General features: G+C 38.0%; 1 protein-coding gene across 14 annotated transcripts in view; it reads right to left on the reverse strand.

Annotated features, from left to right (window-relative positions):
- The window catches only part of MECOM (MDS1 and EVI1 complex locus), a 534,978-nt gene that overhangs the window by 273,437 nt on the left and 239,922 nt on the right, over positions 1 to 21,619 (reverse strand). For all 14 annotated transcript variants that reach the window (XM_070582348.1, XM_070582333.1, XM_008531220.2 and 11 more), the window contains exon 2: positions 3,487 to 3,824. In XM_070582348.1, coding sequence (XP_070438449.1) covers positions 3,487 to 3,824 — 338 coding nt within the window. The remainder of the gene's footprint in view (positions 1 to 3,486; positions 3,825 to 21,619) is intronic.

Genomic DNA, 21,619 nt, shown 5'->3' on the forward strand with positions numbered 1-21,619 from the left:
TTAGGGACAAAGGCAATGGCTGCCAAACTCTAATATCATTTTTAAAGTTTCTCTTTATTAAATCAATATTGGTTTGGCAGAAATCACACAAATGATGTTTTTGATATCTATGTCTTATTTTGTCTGATCATATATTTTGGTCTGTAAGCCATATACCTATTTCTCTAAAATATAAAATTAAATGATTTTCCAGAAATGCCTTATTTGGGAAATATATTTAACTTTAAAAAAAATTATTTAAATGGGGTTCAGAAAGGTGGCCCTAATTACAATACAATCTTGGAACTTTCTCTTTTAAACGATTTCTTTAAAGAGACTATCATCTCCTTTTACTTAATTTTAATTATATAAAAACTAACCATGTATGGCCATTATTATTGGCCCAATAGTCAAATAAAAATGCAGGAACCAATTGTTTTTGTGTAGTTTTCCTAGAATCATAGAGTAGTGGCAAAGTTAAGACTTGATTCCACATGTCTAAAATCCAGATTCTAGCTTCTTCCATGAATCTACCTCAGCCCCAACTCCTTGCTTCCTCTTTCAGAGTCACATAATCTTATATCCATTCTTTCTTTCATTTATTCTGTCATTCATTCACTCACTCTTTTATTGAACAATTATTTGTTAAATGTCTGTGTTGTAGACTAAACGTTTGAATCCTCCCCAAATCCATATGTTGAAGCCCTAACCCGCAATGCGACTATGTTTGGAGATAGAGCCTTTAGGAGGCAACTATGGTTAAATGAGGTCATAAGTGTGGGCTCCTGATCCAATAAGATTAGTGTCCTCAGAAGGAGGGACACCAGAGTGCTCTCTCTCTCTTTCTGGGTGTCGGTGTGTGTACATGTGTGTGCCAAGGATGGGAAGGAAAAGGAGTTTCCAGGGACACAGATCAGTGTGTGCAAAGAATAGGGGCTTGATAGAATATGGGAACTATAAATCAGACATGGTTGAGGTGGGAGAGAGTAGAGTCAAAATGACCCATTTTTGGCTTGAGCAACTGGCCAGATGGTAATGCAATTTAGTATACAGGAAATGCACAAGGAAGGGAGCTTCGTAGGGAGAAAAGAGCAAGGATAGTACTGGAAATAGCAGTGATTTGTTCAGTTACAATAGGCTGGGTTTCTGTAGGGGAAACATTTAGTACAGAATCTGATGCATAGTAGGCACTCAGTAATTGTTTGCTGAATCTGGATTTCTTCTGTTCGTGTTTATTTTCCTTGGACTAAGACGTTGTTTCCCTTTCAATTCATCATTTTTAAAAATGAAGGCGTTTCAAAAAGAGAGGTCACACTACTTAATCAAAATTATCTGTCTAACCAAAGAGGAGGAAAATCAGCTACAGTTGAGGGCAAAGATGACGTGAGAACGATTAAAAATGAGCACACAGGAATAGGATGAGATGACTTTGTGAAAGTGCCTTGATGATCATGATTGGATTTTGTATTAACTAGGGTAAGATTTAAAAAGAAAACACTAGAATCAAGAACTCAACTGCTCCTTCATGGATGACAAGTTTGCCAAAATCACAGGAAAGTCCTTTCTCCGGTTTTGTGCATAATGTATCTAAAGCAGACAATCCCCACTCTCCAAAGCGAGGGTAACCATGAAAATAGTGAAGAAAACCATTGAATTGACCATCAACTAAATTCTTGAAGGACAGAGAGAGAGTGGATGATCTTCAGGCAAAAAGTCACGAACTATTTATAAAGCTATCTTGAATTCCAAGCAATAAAACAACTTGGTTTTGGCATAATGAAAACAACCATTTTACATGTCTCAAGGTAAGTATTTACTTATGTATATACTGAAGACATTTTACTCCAAGGAAAAAAAAAATTATTATTTTAAAATTTCCTCTAAATGCGGAATTTTCCCCAGGTTCATCCCCCAATCCATAGGTATCCTGTTTAAAGAGGCACAATCCTGCATTTACCAACCCTGTAATTGCAAAATAATTTCATTATTAAACCTTGGTTTATTCCAAGCCTTCTGGATAATCTCGAGCAGTACTGCACTTGTTGTTTCACTCAAGAGATTTTGTAATAAAAGTTTAATGAGTTACTTATTATTAGAATGTTTATAGCCATTATTTTAAGGTGAACAATAATGACGTAAAGTTCGTACGCATTTGGTTTAAAACGTATTCAACTCACATATCAGTTAATGCTACAGTGATTTTTTAAAAATCTCTTATCAATACACATGTCTAAAGGCAATGTAGCTAAACCGCAAGGTTACCAGAGCCATGGCTAAGAACAAAACGAAGGAGGGATTTCTCTTTGTAATCACGTCAAATCCAGATCCTAATTTTTGGCATTTCAGAATTTGAATAAGAATTGTTTTTATTACGGCATTTTGAACAGATTTCACAAGGGACACGTATAAAGAAAAGGGACAAAAATTTGAAATTAAGTCCTGAAGGCAATGCATACTTATTTCTATTTTAAAAGCTAACCAGATATTCTATTAATGACCATAAATATTGAGAACACACCAAAATAAATCTAGTTTATCCGATTTCTGTCTGACTGAAATACTATGAAACCAAAGGTCAGTCACATCTCCAAAAAACACTTTCTTGCCCACATAGAAACTGCCTACAGGTTTTTCAGATATAGACCAGATTTTCCAGAAATTGTGATGCTATGATTTAACCACAACAGTTTTCAGGTTATAAAAATAAATGGGAAGTATACATATCCACTGAATCTGTAGAAAAATTATAAAATCAGAAGAATAACATTGTTACTTCTTCTTATTGAAATAAAATTTATTTAGATTTTATATTCAGACCATAACTCCTCATTCTTAGACACCGTCAGATGGGTTCTATGGAACATTTGGCTGAAACTAGCAACTGATTTTCATACTGCTTTTTGCTGTCATTTCTATACATGAATTACTCATTAAATCAATTTGGATACAAAGAATCATCACAGAACTCAGTACAGTGCTCACATTCTAGAAGCACACAGAATCAAAGCAGGGTTATCAGAGGCGAGGCAAAATCTATTAGAAGAACACAGAGCAAAATGAACATGCAGAACAGAAGTAAAACCAAATTAACTCATAGCCACAAAATGAATAAAACAACTGTGTCCTCCAATCTTCCAGGAACCCCCCTCAAGAAAAGAAAAAATACAATAAACATGTCATATGATGACATTGTTCGCTTATGCCGCATACTATATGGATGGCCATATGCAATGTTCACTATAAAAACCATACTTATTTCCTTAGGGTGTTTTCAAGTTGATACTATTCTTTGACCATTAATACTTGAGTTCTCTTCAATCACGCTATACCTTTAAGCACTACTTGGTTTTATCAAGAAGTGAGCTTGTAAGGGCATTCTTTCTTAAAGACCTAGTTGAAGACATTTTGCAACAGAATTTGCTTATTTTACCACCATTCAAAACAAATTCATCTCTTCTTTATACATCTGAATATATATAAATGTGTTAACTCAAAATATATTCTTACCTCCCATCCATAACTGGGGTCTTTCAAGTTTGACCTCTGCTCTCCCACATAAGGCCCAAACTTTTCACCTACTTCAATCTTCCTTTTGGTCCATATTCCTAGTCCTGCTCCAGGCATATTTGACTCTCGAAGCTCAAACTCAGCAGGAATAGGGATATCATCAGGGATGTAGATGGGGGCTTTGTAAGGAGAGCCCTCCTTTGGAGTGAATGCTTCGCTGGACGTGGCTGGAGAGCATGGCTCTTGAATATTGAGGGAGGGAGTGTTGACTACTCCATCTGCATCTGGCATCTCTTCCAAAGGAATTTCAGGGTAACTGCCATATACACACTCATTACCTGTGAAGAAATAAGAACTTCGTGAATTCCTACTGATGTAAAAGAGACAAAATTCCACAGCTCTGTAGTTACCTTATAACGTCGTTCTTGAAGACAAAATAGAGAAGAACGCTGTTAAAATATGCCTGCATTAAAATCTCTATCATTCACAGGGAGGGGAGGGGAGAAAGGATTATTGCCTTTGTGGTTTATCTATGGTGAATCCATAAATCAAATGAGCTAATCTTCAACTGTCAATACTCTCATGGGCCAGCTCAATCCATTACTGAGCTGGGAAGCAACCAACAATTTAATTATCAGGCTGAATAAAGTAGAGATAAGAAGTAAACATGTGTGTACTTACAACCCTACAAACCATCCCAAATTAGGAGCTGATAGCATTATACGATGTCTTGGAAAATTATATCATGCAATGGTATCTTGGACTAAATTGTAGGAGAGTCATCAAAGATTCCAAAGGCTGCCATGTGCAACAAAGCTTAAATTTGTGTGGCTGGATTATTTATTGGAATATTAATTTGTGTTTGTTCTCTCTCTGTTTTTCCTTTCTCATTTCAAACACATCGCCAAGCCCTTGGTATTTCCTTGCCTCAGTAACTTATGCAGATCAGAAAGGTAAAGTTACTTGAAGCTAGTGATTCCTCTGGACATTTGTAAAAGTTAAAATCATTAAAGAAATTGGGTGAGTTTTACAGAAGGGGAAAGAGAAAAGAGGGGGGCCTTAGGGTGCACCAAAAAGAGAATTTCCTCCAGAGAGAGAAATCAGAGATCAGAGGGCCTCTGCATGGAGCAGTGCCCTGGGGGAGGTGGCAAGACCTTTCAGGGGATAACAGGGTAGAGTAACTAGGAGTCTGGATGCTCAGGACCGGGGCCTTAAGGATTCCCCAAAGCAGCGCTAAAAGTAGGTGAGTGCATCATTGCAGACTTTAAGATCTTTATGCAACTTTGGGAGGGGGTGTAAGAACTTAACTTGAACTTGGCTTTCCCACCATGACTTAACTTGAATTTCCCACCAGTTCAGAGTTGAAGGGGATTTCAGTTGTCTTAAAGCAGACAAACGCTTGTTTCTTGTCCACTAGGATTATGGACTGAGAGTCATACCTGATTTGATTGATTCATAGACCTTCAAGGGGAGAACTAAGAAAAATGGGTCAAAATTACAAGGAAATGGATTTCAATGAGAGCCATCCAAAGGTAAAATGGGTTACCTTATGTGCCCAGCTCTAATATAGTCTAGATAACCACAAGTTAGGGATGATATGGAAGAATTTTAGCTTCAGCTTGGTGACAGACTAGATGACCTTTAAGATCCTACCAACCCTGCAGTTCTATGAATTATTAAAGTCTTCCAAGATAGTTTATTGGGTTAGAGGGTAGAAAACCTGAGTTCTAGCCTCAATTCCTTCTCTGATTCATTATGGAAATTAATTAACTATAACACTCATTAACAATTACCCATCAAGTACTGACTCCTCTTAAAATTTTGTGAAGTGCAACATAATAGTACATGCAAAAGGATCTTTCTAATAAAGTGCTTTGTTCTTGATTCAAACAATGAGATAATTCCATTTTAACCAAGCATAGAACCAAACTCCAAGACTCAAGCTTATACCTACAAGACCTTTGATCTCAACATACAAGCTTATTACCATTCAAGTTCAGCGTATCCAGAATCTTGTACATTATCATCTGCCCTCAAATCGAGTCTCCTGCCCAATTCCCCATTTCCATTAAGAATACTATTTTTCCCCTAATTATCCATGTTCAAAGGTCTAAAATAACATGGACATTTTCTCTCCTTCATCCTCCAATCTGTTCAGCCATAAAATGCTGTCCATTCTTGCAGGATTTTCATCTTCATCCCATGCTTTCAGTCCACATTTTCATTCCTGAATTTTCAACAGTCCCCTAAATGGGTCTTCAGACCTCCACCATCTTTCCAGTATCCCTCGACCCTGCGCCTGTACAGTGCTGCTGGATTTATCTTTTTCCCTGCACAATAGCCTCCAATAATTCCCAGTGTCCACAGGTAAAATTTAAAGTTCTTAGGCTTGTAATAAAATTGTTCTTATTTTAAAACCATTCTCCCTTTTCCTCTGATTCTCAACACTCCTGGGTAGGAGCCCCCAGGCCACAGTAAGCGTATCCCTGTCTTCTGAGCTCAGTGAGCATCCTCTGCTGTTCTTCCTGCTAGGTCACCCTATCTCTGCTCCTCTGCCCATCCAACTTCTAGTCATCCTCACTGGTCAACCTTTCCCCTCACCATCCCATGTAATACAAGCATCCTCCTTCCTTGAATTCTACGTACTTTCCCCCCTCAGTCTGGTAACCAAATAACACCATGCACTGTTGCTTAGAGTTTAAGATGAATGATTCTTTTATTCCCAAGTAGGAAATGGGCCCTTGCAGGGGAGACTCAGAATTCATACCTCTTCGGAATTCTCCAAGTGATCTGCATAAAGATGCTTAATAAATACCTGTTAAATAGACAACTAACATAACATGTAATTTTATTGAACTATTAAACCAAATCAAAATTTTTCTACCAAATATAAGAAACTATTTGGATCACAAAAAGTAGCTTTAAACCCATAGAAACAGAACACAACAGAGTACAAACTTTTCTTCAAACCAAACATCGAAAGAAACAATTTTAATAATATCCTGAAAGAATATTACCAGAAAAATATACTTCAGGGTCCAAACAGTTTGGTAAAGTCTATCTAATTTTATCCTTCAGGGAGATTTTGCGCTTCTACCTAAAAGTCAAAAGTTAACTAACACTCTTGACACAGCTAAAAACATATTAAAAAATCCCTCTAGAATCGTAACATTCACCTACTACAAACACAAAGTTACTTTACAGATTCTTAAAGGGATTTATCACCTATCGGGAAGATATTGTTTCTCTCGAGAAGTAAGTGCTATAAAGTGGAAGACATTGTGTAATCTATAGACTTGTCCACGCAAGCAGCAGGAAACAAAAAGGTATCCAGACGAAGAGAACTATTTCCTCCAGCAATTGTCCATTAAAGGTCAGTAAAATCTCCCCTATTTCCTCAAAGGGTTAAATCAGTCATACTGTCAGTTCCAGGGAAGTGATCTCAGATCTTAAAAAAGGATAGAGACAAGCCCATCTGGCCCCTCCCACTGGCATAGCTGACCCCATGACCTTTGAGTCACCCACAAACTCCCCTAACGCGTAATTTAAACGAGCGCGTTTGGATTTCAATTCCTGTGGAGACAAAATACACATGCGTGCCCAGGCTGCTGCACAGAAGAATTTGAATTTAAAGCCTGAACGCAATTCTGCTTACAATGGCAAAAAATTCCAATTAAACCTAAAGAACAACTTATATAGATCAAGCAAATCCAGGAGAAAGACTCGCAGTCCCATTCACCCATATGCAGGCGTTAAATGTATATGCAAATCCAGGCAATTTTTTTTCAAACCACTGTTAATCTAGTATCATCTGAATTAAACATAAAAAAGGCTGTGGTGACAAAAAAATGGAAATACAAAACTGCTGAGTTTTACGTATCAAAACATACAACAATATTTCAATGTAATCTAGCATTATGAAATTTTCAACAGCAAATGTAGTTTATCACACTGCGTTGAATATTTGCATAAACCAAAGTAAACTAATGCCTCCATGTACATTCCTCAAGAACTATCCAAAAAGCTGCTAAAATATTTCATCTAAATGACAAACTGCCTCAATTATCGTATCTCCGTTAAATCTCTGTTATTGGTGCAAAATATTGGTAGATCCTTTCCCTGAGCTATAACTATTGATAATTAAAGTATGGCTTAGATATCACACTGACAGATTGGGCACGTTTACGATAGGTAAATATCAGGGAAGAAGTGCTATATACATCAGTGGTCCCATAAAGATAAATAACTCTTGTAACTACTTGGAGCTAAGCTGCCTGCTACTGGAATTTGCTTCACACATCCTTCAGGTGTGTCATTAACCAAGTGAGGGCAGAAGGACAAGCTTATTGTTGGATTTGAGGCAAATGACTTCGGAAATGCTCTTGGAAATCGACCTCTTTGATTCAAATTTTAGGTGTTCTAATATCCCCAGAGACCAAACAAGAGCCCACACTCGAGTTAGATTATATTTATTTCTATGACTCTAAATAACTAACATAGGTTTCCACTTGAGGAGCATTCCATTTTGAAAATATATCAGACTCTGCAAAGAGGAAATCGCAGAAATAATACCGATAATAAAAACTTCCATAGATGTATCTATATTTTCTCATTTTGACACTCACAATGCAAAGCGAAAACCATGGTGAGAAGAATAATCTCCCATTTTGCAAATCTGGACCCTGACACTCAAGGATGCTAGACAGTGGATAGAAAGTCAAGTGAGACTAGAACCCACGTGTCCAAATCCAGTCCTCCCCCCAGCTCTTCGGCAACTTCTTTTTTCTTCTTTAAAGATATGTTTTAATGTTTGTTTGCTTTTTCGAAATTGTGATCATACTATGTGACCAGCTTGTTTTTCTGCTCCTTCTCTTGCTATTTTATGATGAACGTATCCTTATGTTTTAAAAAATATTTTCTAAAACTACATTTAATTGCTGCATAATATTACAATATATGAATGCACAAAAAGTGAGCTATTTCCACGATATTTATTTATGTTGTTTCCAATTTTCTGACAAATCTTAAACACCTCTGAAATGAACATTCTTTCATATCAATATTTACATTCATCCATTTTAATTTCCTCAGGTTGGATTCCTATAAGAAAGCTTAATGAGTACTGACAGATCACTTCTCAGAGGTCTATACCAATTTGTACTCCTACCAACCATACTGGAATTTATTATTATATCTTGTCTTTAAAAGGTATTAATACAATGGAAAAGATTATGTTGTATATCTATTGTTTCTCTAATTCACATCTCAGAGATTACTGAGACTAAGTATTTTTATTTGCCATTCATATTTCTTTTCTTGCAAATTGTTCATTGTTTTTGCCCACTTTGTAATTGGAGTTTATAAGTCTGTCTTATTAATAATAAAGAAACTAGCCCTTTGGTATAATTTTTGCTACTTTCCTCAGTAAATCATTTGTCTTTTGGTTTTTTAATGGGGTTTTTGTTGTATAAAAATTTTAACTTTTATGGAATGCAGTCTATTTTTCCTTTACGATTTCTCCATCTTTCTTAGAAAGTCCTTACCCATCCTAAGGAAAAAAAAAAAAGATTCTCTTGTATTTTCTTTGAGTTTCATAGTTGCTTTTCTACCAACCTTGGATTACCAATGATTTACTGCTGAGTGAAAAGCAGAGAAAAATGATTTCATTTATTTGAGCTCCTGTGAACGGCAGGCTAGAAAAAAAAAAGCCGTTTCACTCGTAATTCTTTGGTTCTTATTTGCAAGGCTGGCCTAAAATGCCTTCTCTTTTTGTGGGTTTTATATAACTCACCATTTGTTTCACTTGGCCTCTCTGCCGAGTTTAACTGCAAATCTTCTGGGCAGATGCCATTCAAAATCCTGAGTTCCACCATTAACAGCAATTCAGTACCGTCATAATACTTATCACTCAGCATTATCATTAGTGATACTAACATAAATGATTTTCCTCTCTACTCTTCACGTTAGTTCATTGATAGAAAATATTTAGCAACTAAACAGTTTAATATTACTATTAAAAGCATATATACAGTGACTACAAAGTAAGATACTTCTGTAGACATTAAACAAGGAAGCAATTCTTTGTACTCAGCTGTACATACACATGCATATCATACACACATCCATGTGCATTTGCCCAGTGTGTGTGTGTAATAGCTCAATAATCTTAAAAATAGACTGAGACAGAAACATGGTTTGAGATCTCAGGCAGACTGGTTGAGATCATAACTACATGAAACAACTGCCAGGAGGAGACCAGCTAGGGAATTGAACAGATTAGGTAACTCAGAAATTTAGACATTTCCCCCCATTATGTTCCTCATTGCAGTTTTGTAATAAAAACATGAGCAAACTTCAAAGGAAGCTCTGTAGTAAAGGTTAATTGCTGCTAAAGAAGAGGGTGGGCCCAATTGCCGGTACTTTGTGCCCAACTTTCAAGCAGACAGGAAGGATTACACGTGGCTGAGAGCTGAGGATGCATGCCCAGCGCTGGGAGAAGAGGAGGCGCTGCCAAACCTCAAAGCCCCACCAGGGACCTCCTGGTAGGACGTGAGCCATGAACACGAGTCCATGAGTCGGTGCCTGCTAATGGTGGGGCAGGGAAAGGAGGAGGAAGACATCAATTTCCTTCCAAAATTCAAACCCGACATGCTCTTCTTCCCTTGTTAGGACAATTCCAGAGTGGTTACAGAGGCGTGTTTGTGAGAAAGCAGAGGATCTTAGGAGCCAGTTCTTGTGCACCAGCAACACAACCAATAAACGTGTGCCGGGCTTGAGGAAAAGGGTGGAGCCTGTGTAATGCCAGATGCATACATAGAACAAAGAAGTAGGCTATGAACTGGCCAGCAGAATATTCTGTGAGAACGGCCCCAAGATAATGAAATTCAAGATCCAAATGAAAGAACGAAAGGAAACTAGTACAAGTAAGGAAAATGAATTTCCACAAAGTTGACTTAAACCATCTTTGAAGGACTGTAAGGGTCCGGAGGTATAGGCTTAGAAAACAGAGGCATCGCGTTGAATGGGAAGCTGCTGATGGACACGGACTTCAGAATGTGCTGCCTCCACAGAGGGGGGAGGAGAAAACAGACTTCCATGGAGTCTTTTGATGCTGGACTGCATTTTTAGAATCCATGTCCCCAAAGACCATTATTTTTGTGAAATAATCTATCAACATGACTTGGCACATGGAATTTTTTTAATGACCTTCTAAGCTTCCCTGCACCTCCAGTATTTGCTACTTCCTTGTACCATGCTATTCCGTCTCTTCCTTATGGAATTTTTTTTCCAGTGTTTCCTAAAAATATTTCCTTTAGGGGTTGTCAAAAAGACCCAAAAAGTGTGGAAGAGTGTGGGGGAAGCTAGCAAGGCAGATGGCAAAAAAATATCACATGAATTGAAAGAAAGGGACCAAGTCAATGAGCAAACATTATCTTTCTCATAGGATTGTGGCATACCTCTTGCTTGTCCTGTGGCTTTTAAATCTGGTTAAGAGTTTCTCCACTCTCCTAGGAATTTCATGGACGTTTCACTAAACAAGTATGGTTTGGGAATTAACCTGGTAGCTTCTAAACTATTATGAAATGGGCCTGACCACTTCTAAAAGTCCCTGTTCAGAGATGGAACTAAGCTTTTTTTGAAATAGTTATGGAAAAAAGTTGCTAGAAAATTCATAGTTGAGGAATCAGTAAAGCCCTTCGGTATCTACTGACAGAATCTAAAATAGCTAAAATAAAGACGCTAAAACTCTGTGAGCACTACTCCAAGGAAAACTATGACCTGGTTAATGTTTGGCTTATTCTGTTGTTAGGGAGCTATGATCACCAATACCCACTGGATGGCCAGGTAAGAACAGACTTATCACATATCAAGCAGAGCTTCTTTTACATTATAACTATGCGCCTTCATTTTCTTTTAGCAACACAAATTTTTAAGACTTTTGGCAACGTTTGACCTGATGGCTTTTCCCATAAGCTTTTTAATCCCCAAAGTGATTTTCCTTCAGATTCATTTAGAGTAAACTAGAAATGCCCTGAAATTATGTCACAGAAGACTGGGTGGTTACTCCTCAGGCAGTCTGAAATGACCAGAGTACAGCCTTTCAGTATTCAAGCCATATCTACAGTAATTATTTGCCAGCGTATCTAAAAGAAGGCAGGCATTTCCTGTTGCACACAGATGGGACAGTCTTATCTAAATTACTGTTTAAACAGGTATTTAAGAAAAGACTATCACAGGCAGGAATTTACTGATGACGGAACACATTAGTTTAGGGCTGGACACATTAGTTGAGGACTAACCATTGTCAGGAAAGGAAGCGTATCAGCATCAGGAAGGTATAGAGAATATTTTACAACTCCCATGTGGGTCAAATGGGGGATTGTAAACTATACCATTTACATCTGGGGAAAGCAGGAGTGGTACAAGCCCTAACATGAAGGTCTGGATGCAGTAATATGTCTCCAGCGCCCACAGTAACCTTGAGAGTCAGAGCTTTAAAGTCAGAGCTCTTTGGAGTCCCTGTTTTCCCATCCATAAAATGAGCACATTGGACAAGTTCAGCCCCAGGTCCCTTCCACCCAAGCAATCCCAGCTCTACATAATGAAAACCAAAGGATGGTCAAAGTTTGGTGTACCAAAAGCTTATAAAATATATTTCTTGGAAAGACACTTTGAGAATTGGTTTGATCTCTCCCAACGTGTAACCTAGGAGAGACTGTACTCTGGCTGCCTAACTTTGCTCTAACCAGTGAAACTGGAATTTATTCCCAGTAGAGGCTTATAAAACTGGACTGTTATTCTCACATTAAGTAGACTGCCCTCTGGTGAGGACTGCGGTTTACGTGTGGGCAGAATGTGCGGTTTACTACCTCTAATTTGTTTATGTTGTTGACGGTGGTTTCAGAAGAAAGCTGCAGTCCTTCACATGCTAAAGAGTGACCTGATTTGTGTCCTTTAAAAAACAAGTGTTTAAAGGGGGGGAGGGCAGCATGAGGGCGCATTAATGTGCCATTGCTAATGGAGGAGCAACTGGGATCCCTTTGACCACAGCGCTGCTTCATTCAGCTCTGCATGTGAAATGAGAGCCCCAACTTGTTTATTATAATTACCTAAGTGTGGCTTGGCGGCTTTTGGCAGAGATCCTTCTAGCCTCCAAAGGAGAGACCAAAACTCAGGAGCTACAAGTTAAAGGAAGTGAGGGGAGCACATTTCGTAGCAAGGAGACAGAATTCTAATATAAACTGGGTGCAAATATTCAAAACAATCCCCAAAAGATGAAAATCACAAAGTAAAGGAGATTGAGCTCTCCTTTCTACCATATAGTAAACAGACATAGGTGTGCAGGAGAACTGAATTAACAGTGTAAATATAAGCTCAAATTCATGCTCACAGCTGACTTGATGCAGACCCTTCCTGACTGCTACAAAACAGAAGAGCTTTCTTATAGCCAGGAGTCCTACATAAAGAAAAGAAAATAATTATGCATGTCTGGCAGAAGAGGGAGTTGTAGCAATGGCTTGCCAGTAAAAAGGAATGTGAACAAGCAAAAGAACACTAACCTAACCACACTCCATTTGATAAGGAGCAGAGAGTGCCCAAAAGAACGAAATTTTGTTAGAGTCTCAAAATCAGGTTTTATTTGAAAATGAACAATGGTCCTTGTTCTCACAAGGCTTGATAACAAAGACAGCAATGACTTCTGATCTTAAAATGATTCCGGCAAAGTTCCTTAATTTGGCTAATTTCAGCTTGGACTCTGACCACACTGCAAATATAGCATCTTCAATGTCAAGTAAGTTTGGATGGTTCCAAGAAGTATAATTTTCTCCCCCCATTTCAAACTCTAAAGGCCCCCATATTGAGTTTCTCAACACTACCTCACATTAAACGTAAAATCATTCAAAACCGTGGGGATGGATGGAATGTCATTGAAAAGCACAAGGAAAGGTTTTTTTTTAATTTGAGAAAACATTATACACTTTGATAAAAAAATGTTTCAGGAAAATATGAACAGATGTGCTATGCATATGTGTATACACATACTAAATAGCACTTATGATTTGAAAGGGGGTAATTTCAACATTGCTAAGTGGTAACACAAGCTAGGTATTTAAGGGAATGATATAATATGACAACTTCATAGACTACCAAACTATGCATGGTCTCTGGAAACTGTCATTATCAACGTGTACAATAACTAGTAGCATTAGGTGGTCTGTACAGTATCCTTCACGTCTAATTGAGTCACACAGTCTAAGACACTTGACGGGCACCAGGCACTGCCTCCTAATGAGAACTGACTTTTAAAGAAAGGCATTCAGGACCTCTTCTATATAAATTACTATCGTTTGCAGCAAGAGAGGATTATAAATGTTTGCTGGCAAAAACTAAATTTATTTACAAACTGGGTCTAATTTATTTATGGCTCCAGTACAATCAGCTTTTGTCGAAATATTTATGTTATCTGTACTTCTGCCTCACTAAACTCTACCACAATCATAAACACTGTTGAAAAATTATTTGCAGTTAGCAGGATTTAAACTACCTATTATATCACCAGCTAGTGCCAGTAAACTTTTGCACTGGTTGATAAAGTTTCCTCTGTGGAATAAATATACATTTGACTTTCAAAATCTTTGGTGGGCTCCGTACTCTGAAAAGTGAAGGATTAAACAGATGTCCCACACTTTACCAGTTTTGTGGAACGGCTTCAACTGCACATTCCAATTGAAATTCTGAGGATAGACTACAAAAAGTGCCCGGATTTAAATTATTTTCTATCATCAAAAGGGCAATTGGATGATGGAAGTGTTAGGGTGATAGTCTTTGCCCAAGATGCTACTTGTCAGACTTATCCATTTACCCATTCCAAAACATTCATTTGGTACCGTGCTGTGCTGGAACTGTGCCAGTTGCTAAGGCTAAATATAGACTTGAATGAGACCAAATTTCTGCCCTCAAGGAGTTAGAGTTGAGTAGTGATGACAGACATGGTAACAGGTACATGATAATGTAATAAAATAAGATCTAAGATGAGGTTAGGAAGAGTGATGACTGTTAAGAGTTGAGAAGTAACTGGAATTGGGCATGCCAATCTTACAGAAGTGGGCAAAATGGGTGAAGGGGGTCAAAAGGTACACACTTCCAGTTATAGAATAAATAAGTCATGGGGGTGTAATGTATAGCATGGTGACTATAGTTAACAATATTGCATTGCATATTTGAAAGTTGCTAAGAGAATAAATCTTAAAAGTTCTCATCATGAGAAAAAAAAGTTTTACCTATATATGATGACTGATGTTAACGAGGCTTATTGTGACGATCATTTCACAATATACACAAATATCAAATAATTGTGTTGTACACTCGAAACTAATATAATACGTCAATTATACCTCAAATTAAAAGTGAGAGAAAAAAAAGAATAAACCTTTTATTTCAATTCTTCCTGGGAATGCGGTTGTCATTCACATTTATTTTGATTATCACCAAGTTCTTCACAGTAATGTAAGGATCAAAATAGGGAGGATTTCTTCTCAATGCTTCTAAAAAGCTCATAAAATGATGAAACCAACAGGTTCTAAAACAGTATTGCCCACATTTCCATTACAAAATAAGCCAAGAGAAAACCACACGGAGAAGTGGATGGTTTCCCTGTCATGTAACTAGCAAAAATGTATTTCTGCTTGGTCTACTTCACTGAAAAAAGACTAAAAGTTCTACTGTGAACCAGGCGGAACTGCTGTTATGCCAGTGAAACTCCCACCAGCCTATAAATGGCCAAACCACAACATTTATCTTCCAGTTTGAATTGAAAGTTGTGCCAAACAGACCAGAGATAGCTCCAGTTGACCTCAGAACGGTGCTGTATTTAGAGGGAAGACTGGCGAGATCACCCTGGAATCTCCAATCTAACCAGGGGTCGTCAGAGAAAGTAGCGGAGAAAGAGCACCACAATACTCAACACATCACGGTCCTTTCCCAAGTAATATCCACATACACCTACGATAGTCAAAGAAACTTAATCGAAAGCAAAAGTAGCAAAGAAAATTTCAAGAGCTGTATTTATATGGTGAAAAATAAATCTCAACAAAAGGAGCTATTTATTCATCAAGGTGCTTCATGAAAAGGAATGCCAAAAACTCAGGGATTTATAACTTCATATTTAGTAATATATGTATAAAATACTTTGCTTCCTAATTCTATCAACATTATACAAAATGACTCTGACTGAGATTCAGGTATTACTCTTCAGAATAAATAAATTCTCAGTAATATTGTTTTGTGCTTTTGCTGATCATTTTATGGATTTATTCCAATAAATCTTTAGTTAACTGCTTGTTTTAGTAGGTTTTAGCTATCATATATAGCTAAGTTAATAGTTTTTATTAAATATAGCTAAGTGAAATGAAATCTTTTGGCATTATATTGCTTAAACCTCAGGATAATTGATTGAAATATCCATTTTTCACAGCACTGTAGAATCTCAGAGCTAAAGAAGCCATCTTATCTAACATCTAAGATGCTCGTTGACTCAAATATATTGTGGATCAATTCATGTAAACCTGTATAACCTATGACTGCTTGAGAGGAAAAATTGGAAATGCTATAATTCTATCAAAAGTATATAACGTCAAGAAAACCCACTGGAGGCAGGAAAGATACCTGAAGTCTGTAGGATAATACACAGTAATTTAACGAGCTTTGTGCTGTTGTTGCCTTTGTGGTTTCTGTTGCTATTGTTGTTGCGTGGATATATCTACTTCACTCAACTTTTTAAGATTCATCACCACTATTAAATCTTAGCAACTACCATCCAACATATGCCACAAACCGTCAATCATTTAGTCAACAAGACTCCTATATGCAAAGCACCATAGGGGGTCACAAAGAAGAATAAAGTAAAATTGCTGATTTCAGAGGACTTACAATCTAGTCAGGAAGATTAGACAAATGCCCGGCAAGAATGCACTTGTATAATATAAAGCCACATGACTAGAGTCTAGTGAATGGTACAGATAACAAGGACTACAATATTGAACATTAAAAGTAATATTCTTCTTCTTTAAGAGAAAACTGAAGTGGAAGATGGCTAAAAATTCTAGTTATGATGAAGACAGATAATCGAGAGGATTGTGAAACAAAAGGTTATAGACTGCGGCCGAGCCTTGGAGAGGTAATGACTTTTAATTGGATTGAGTTTATCATATTTGCAGAGGTACAGCAGACACAGAAGAAAGGATTAGAGTGATTTCCACTTTCCATTATTTGGCATAATGAGAAAACAGAGGGTGGTCCGTATCCCTGGTACATATTATGAGCCATAGGAGATGCTTAACATGTCAGTTTTTGGTAGCATTGAGCTCTCCTAAATAAACGCATTTATTTGGACATAGTTAAGTCAAAATAAGTCACCTGGAAAGAAAGGCTACAGGTCATTAATTTACATAGTACAAAGGATTTATGAATTTTTAAATTAACGCTCCTGGATCTCTATACCATTTCAAACAGTAGGGTATATCTACATTTTTCTTCAAAGTATAGCTAGCTTAAAGGGTCAAATGAAAATACTTGGCTGAAGAAAAAGCAGCCGAGCAGATTTTCTTTCTTCTAGGTGGAAAAAGAGTGCGCTAAAAATTCTTCAAAGAAACAGCATTATATACATCAAGGGAAAACATACTTGCAAAAACTTGTGTAAATATGTGGTGAGCCATAAAAGGATCGTGCAATTGGCACACCCCAAATTCAAGTGAGCCCAAGCAGGAAAGGTTCTTCAAGCACACCTCCACCAAAACTCCACTGCACTATAAGGTGATGAGGGCAAGGAGCCCGGGGGCCTGATTCACTGCAGAATCCCCGGAATCCAGCAGAGTTTCTAGCTCATGATAATTCAATGTGTATTTGTTCACTCAAAAACGTCACACAGCACACAAAGCAAGCCAGATGTGCTGGAAGTAGTCAGTGGTATCTCCTTTTCCTTCTCTAAATTGGGAAATTCTAAAATAAATGTGCAAAAGCCATCACACAAATTGTGTCCTCAGTCTGTTTAAGGATGCAGTAAAAACGCTCCACTGAAGGAAGGGAAAGTGCACGCTGAACCTGCATACACTTGTGCACACACACACACTCCAAATGCTCAGGCTGCTAATAGATGAATTTAATCAAATAAAATCAATTCAGAATTTGTACCATGTCCTCCTCACATTGCAACCTCCTCAAATCTATCTAAACATAGACAAATAAAAAGTCACTACAAGGGTAACCGATATTTTTGCCTCTTCCTCAAGATCTTTACTGAGTCTTCCAGGAAGGGAGATTGGTAAATCAATATCAAATATTGCCAACTAAATCTGATTCTGCCAGCATACGTTGCAGCATCTGGTAAGAACCAGCCATACCTTGAAGGTTGTAGAATGTAAGTTTCATGAGAATAAGGACTCTGTTTTGCTCACCGCTGCATCCGCAGCACTAAGCACAGTGTCTGGCGCACAGTAAACGGTCAATAAATACTTGTTAAATGAATGAATAAATACAGGAATAGATGAATGCAAAAATGAGCCTTCAAGGAGTTCAGAGACTAGAGCAGGTAACCCAAACCAGGTTGTGCCTCCAAATTTCATATGGAGCTTTTATGTGAGTGTATGTGTGTGTGTGAGGAAGATCGGCCCTGAGCTAACATCTGTGCCAACTTTCCTCTGTTTCTTTATGTGGGACGCCATCACAGAGTGGCCTGACAAGTGGTTCTAAGTCTGAACCTGGGTTCTGAACCTGTGAACCCAGGGCCGCCAAAGCAAAGTGCGCAAACTTAACCGCTCCGCCACCCAGCCAGCACCTGGAGCTTGTTTTTAAAAATACAAACTCAATGGCATTTCTGGAAGTAGCAATAAAGAATCCTTACTCATACGATAGAATCATTCTTTGTAACATCTCCAGTTTCCTATTCTACAGTCTCAACCCACAATATCACAAGTAAAGTCAGATAATCCGTAAACCACAGACCCATCCAATTTCTGTTTAAACCAGAAGACCACACTGGATTGAAGTCCACCTATTATGTGACTGCGGGGAAGCCCCTTAATCTATTTGAGCCTGTTTATTTATCCATATCTGATGTTTGCCCAATAAGGTACATGGAGATGTGCTGTAAGTTTAAAAATATTCATCATATTTTTAAAAATTGTAAAATATCAAGTTGATAATTTTTGTATATTGATTACATGTTGAAGTTTTGGCCATAATAGGTCAAATAAAATATATTAGTAAAATTAATTCTACCTATTTCTTTCCACCTGTTTTAATGTGGCTACCAGAAAATTTAAAATTAATATATAGCTCACATTTATATTTCTATTATACAACACTAGTTTTTTTTAAACATATGACACAAAATTGTAGCAAGAATCAGAACAAGTAATGCACTTGAGCATCTTTTGTAAACTCTACAGAAAAACACAAATGCTAAAAGTTATCATTATTATTAGGAGAGGTTCTCATGTCTCTAGGTCATAAGTGACAACTCTTAAAAGTGTCTTTCAGGTCTACCAGCATTCAGATAACAAAAGGTGATGAAGCGGTTTGAGAACAATTCATTCTCTACCACTCCCCTATCAATAAATCTCTCAATAAACACTTGAAACCAAACGTAAAGAGAGACCAATGTGGTAAGTGACATGGTACAAAAAGTTGAGTTCATTCCAGAACACTCTCCTGCCAGGACTTCTGTGATGATGCAGGAAACAGCCTGGACTGAGTAAGGTTGGAGGAGGGTTTATGTTTGAAAGAAGTCTTACTGGCCAATGAACAATGAGCAATATTTGAAGATGGGAAAAGATAAACCTTTTTGAGGATTTCAGCCCAAGTTGCAGAGGGGAAGAAAAAGTCATAGGATTAATTTATCTCTTTCCCTATCTCTTGAGTAGGGCAGTTCAACTCTTTGCACAAACATCCCATTCCAACACTTCAAAAAGAATGTGCGCTTTGAAACACCTGGCAGATAAGAGAACACGAAGAACTTTCTTGCTGCTCTTCCATTATGATGGTGTACTTGGTGAACTTCGAAAAACACTTCCTAAGTCTGGGCTGATGGATGAAGATGGAGACAGGTACTCCCAGGCTGTACATACATTACGCCACCCTGATAACATTCCCAAGAGTTTGAAGAAGTTCAGTAGGTAAGGAGACAGGCACACCCACCCAGAGTTCTCTCAAAGCTCTATTATGCAAAAGTGAGGAGTATCCAGGGTTCCTTTCCAGGGGTAGAAAACTGAACTGTCACATGCAGTTCATTCCATACTCTTACCAGATCACGCCTCTAGATAGTTATGAATATTGATGGATGTATTTACTGCAGTGTAAGGCAGTTGCTAACCTAACATTCCAACCTTTGTTCCAAGCTTCGTATCATTTTCTTTCAGGCTGTTGATTTTGGAGTGGCTGTGTAATCCTAGGGAACTGCTAGCAAAGAGTGATCAATCAACACTTTGAAAGCTTCTGGTTCATCCCAATACCTGAGAGCTGCTTTGATAAATAGGGTTCTGGGGACTGTGTGAAGTTTACCGTTGTGAGAGTAAATACATGTAGCAACATAGCAGGCTATTGCTCTTATTTTTCATTTATATTTAAACAAAATCTTTTGTTTACAACAAATCCCCACTTGCCCTAGGATTATTCTGTTCCAAACTCAAGTCACTAAAGCTCTATGTACACTTACATTAATGTTTCCTCTGTGGACGTAAAGATTGCCACCCACTTATCCACATTTGGGCGCACGTTAATAATACTAAAAATAGAAAAATTCCCTATATCCCATTTTAAAAATCTAGATGAAAGCATTAAAGAACATATCACACTATTGCTTTCATGGATGAGTGTATGCTGCTGAAGGTGGGCCATTCTCCCAAAAAAGTTTATCCTGAGTTATCAAGATTGACACTCATTTTAGAACATTGGAGGGTTAGAGCTCATCAATTTTCTCCTCAAAATTTGGCCACAGCTTTCTGGAGACCTCAGAAAGTTCTTTCATGATTGGTCATAGACAATTTTGCCATCTTTTGCCTTTAATGCATCCTATAATCTAGCCACGATAATCTATTCCGTGTCCATGAATATCCTGTGGAATCTGCTTTCTCTGTGTTGTTTTCCTTGACACCTTTCTGATCTAGAATGCCCTTCCTTCATTCTCCATTCCACTGCTCCCTAGTGAGGGCCTGCTACTGTTCTGAGAGCTAGTGATGGAGCAGTGAGCAAGACCAACAATGGCCCTACTCTCATAAACCTTATAGCCTGGTGGGTAGAATGAGAGAGGAAACCAACGCATAGATGAGAGAATATGAGATAGTCTTAGTGCTGAAGAGAAAATAAAACAGTTTGAAATGTGGGAGTGAGTGACTACTTTAGATAGGGAAGGCCTCCCAAGGAAGCAGCATTTAAGATTTATACACTGAAACTCTTTCAGATCCGCTGTAGATGCCATCTCATCTCAACCAGGTTGAGCTCCTTCCTTTTCGGATCCCAGAGAATACAAAACAGACCCCAGAATATATTTTTCTGTCATTTACCCTGGTGCTATTATGGCTAGTTGTGTGGGTTTTTTTTAGGAAGATTAGCCCTGAGTTAACATCTGCTGCCAATCCTCCTCTTTTTGCTGAGGAAGACTGGCCCTGAGCTAACATCCGTGCCCCTCTTCCTCTACTTTATATGTGGGACGCCTGCCACAGCATGGCTTGACAAGCAGTGCATAGGTCCACACCCGGGATCCAAACCAGTGAACCCTGGGCTGCCGAAGCGGACCCATGCAAACTTAACCTCTGCACCGCTGGGCTGGGCTGGCCCGGCCCCCTGTGGTTAGTTGTTTTCATGTCTATTTCCCCATTTTGATTTTCAACTACTTGAGGGGAAAGGCTATGTCTCAATTATCTTTATACCCTCGCTCCAGTGCTGTGAATACAGTAGACGTTCAAATTCAAATTGAACTAATTTTAGAAAATGCTAATTATGAGGAGTTTCACCCTGGAAAGCTGTTCTTTGTACCTCACCTAGCCCTGACTCTTAAACAGATTTCAAAGGAAGCTGTTATCCACAAAAGTCATTGCTACCACAGGAGAAGGAGAATTTTCTGGGAGATTTCTAAATT

Source organism: Equus przewalskii, chromosome 18 (assembly GCF_037783145.1).
Source record: "Equus przewalskii isolate Varuska chromosome 18, EquPr2, whole genome shotgun sequence".
NCBI classification, from domain to species: Eukaryota; Metazoa; Chordata; class Mammalia; order Perissodactyla; family Equidae; genus Equus; species Equus przewalskii.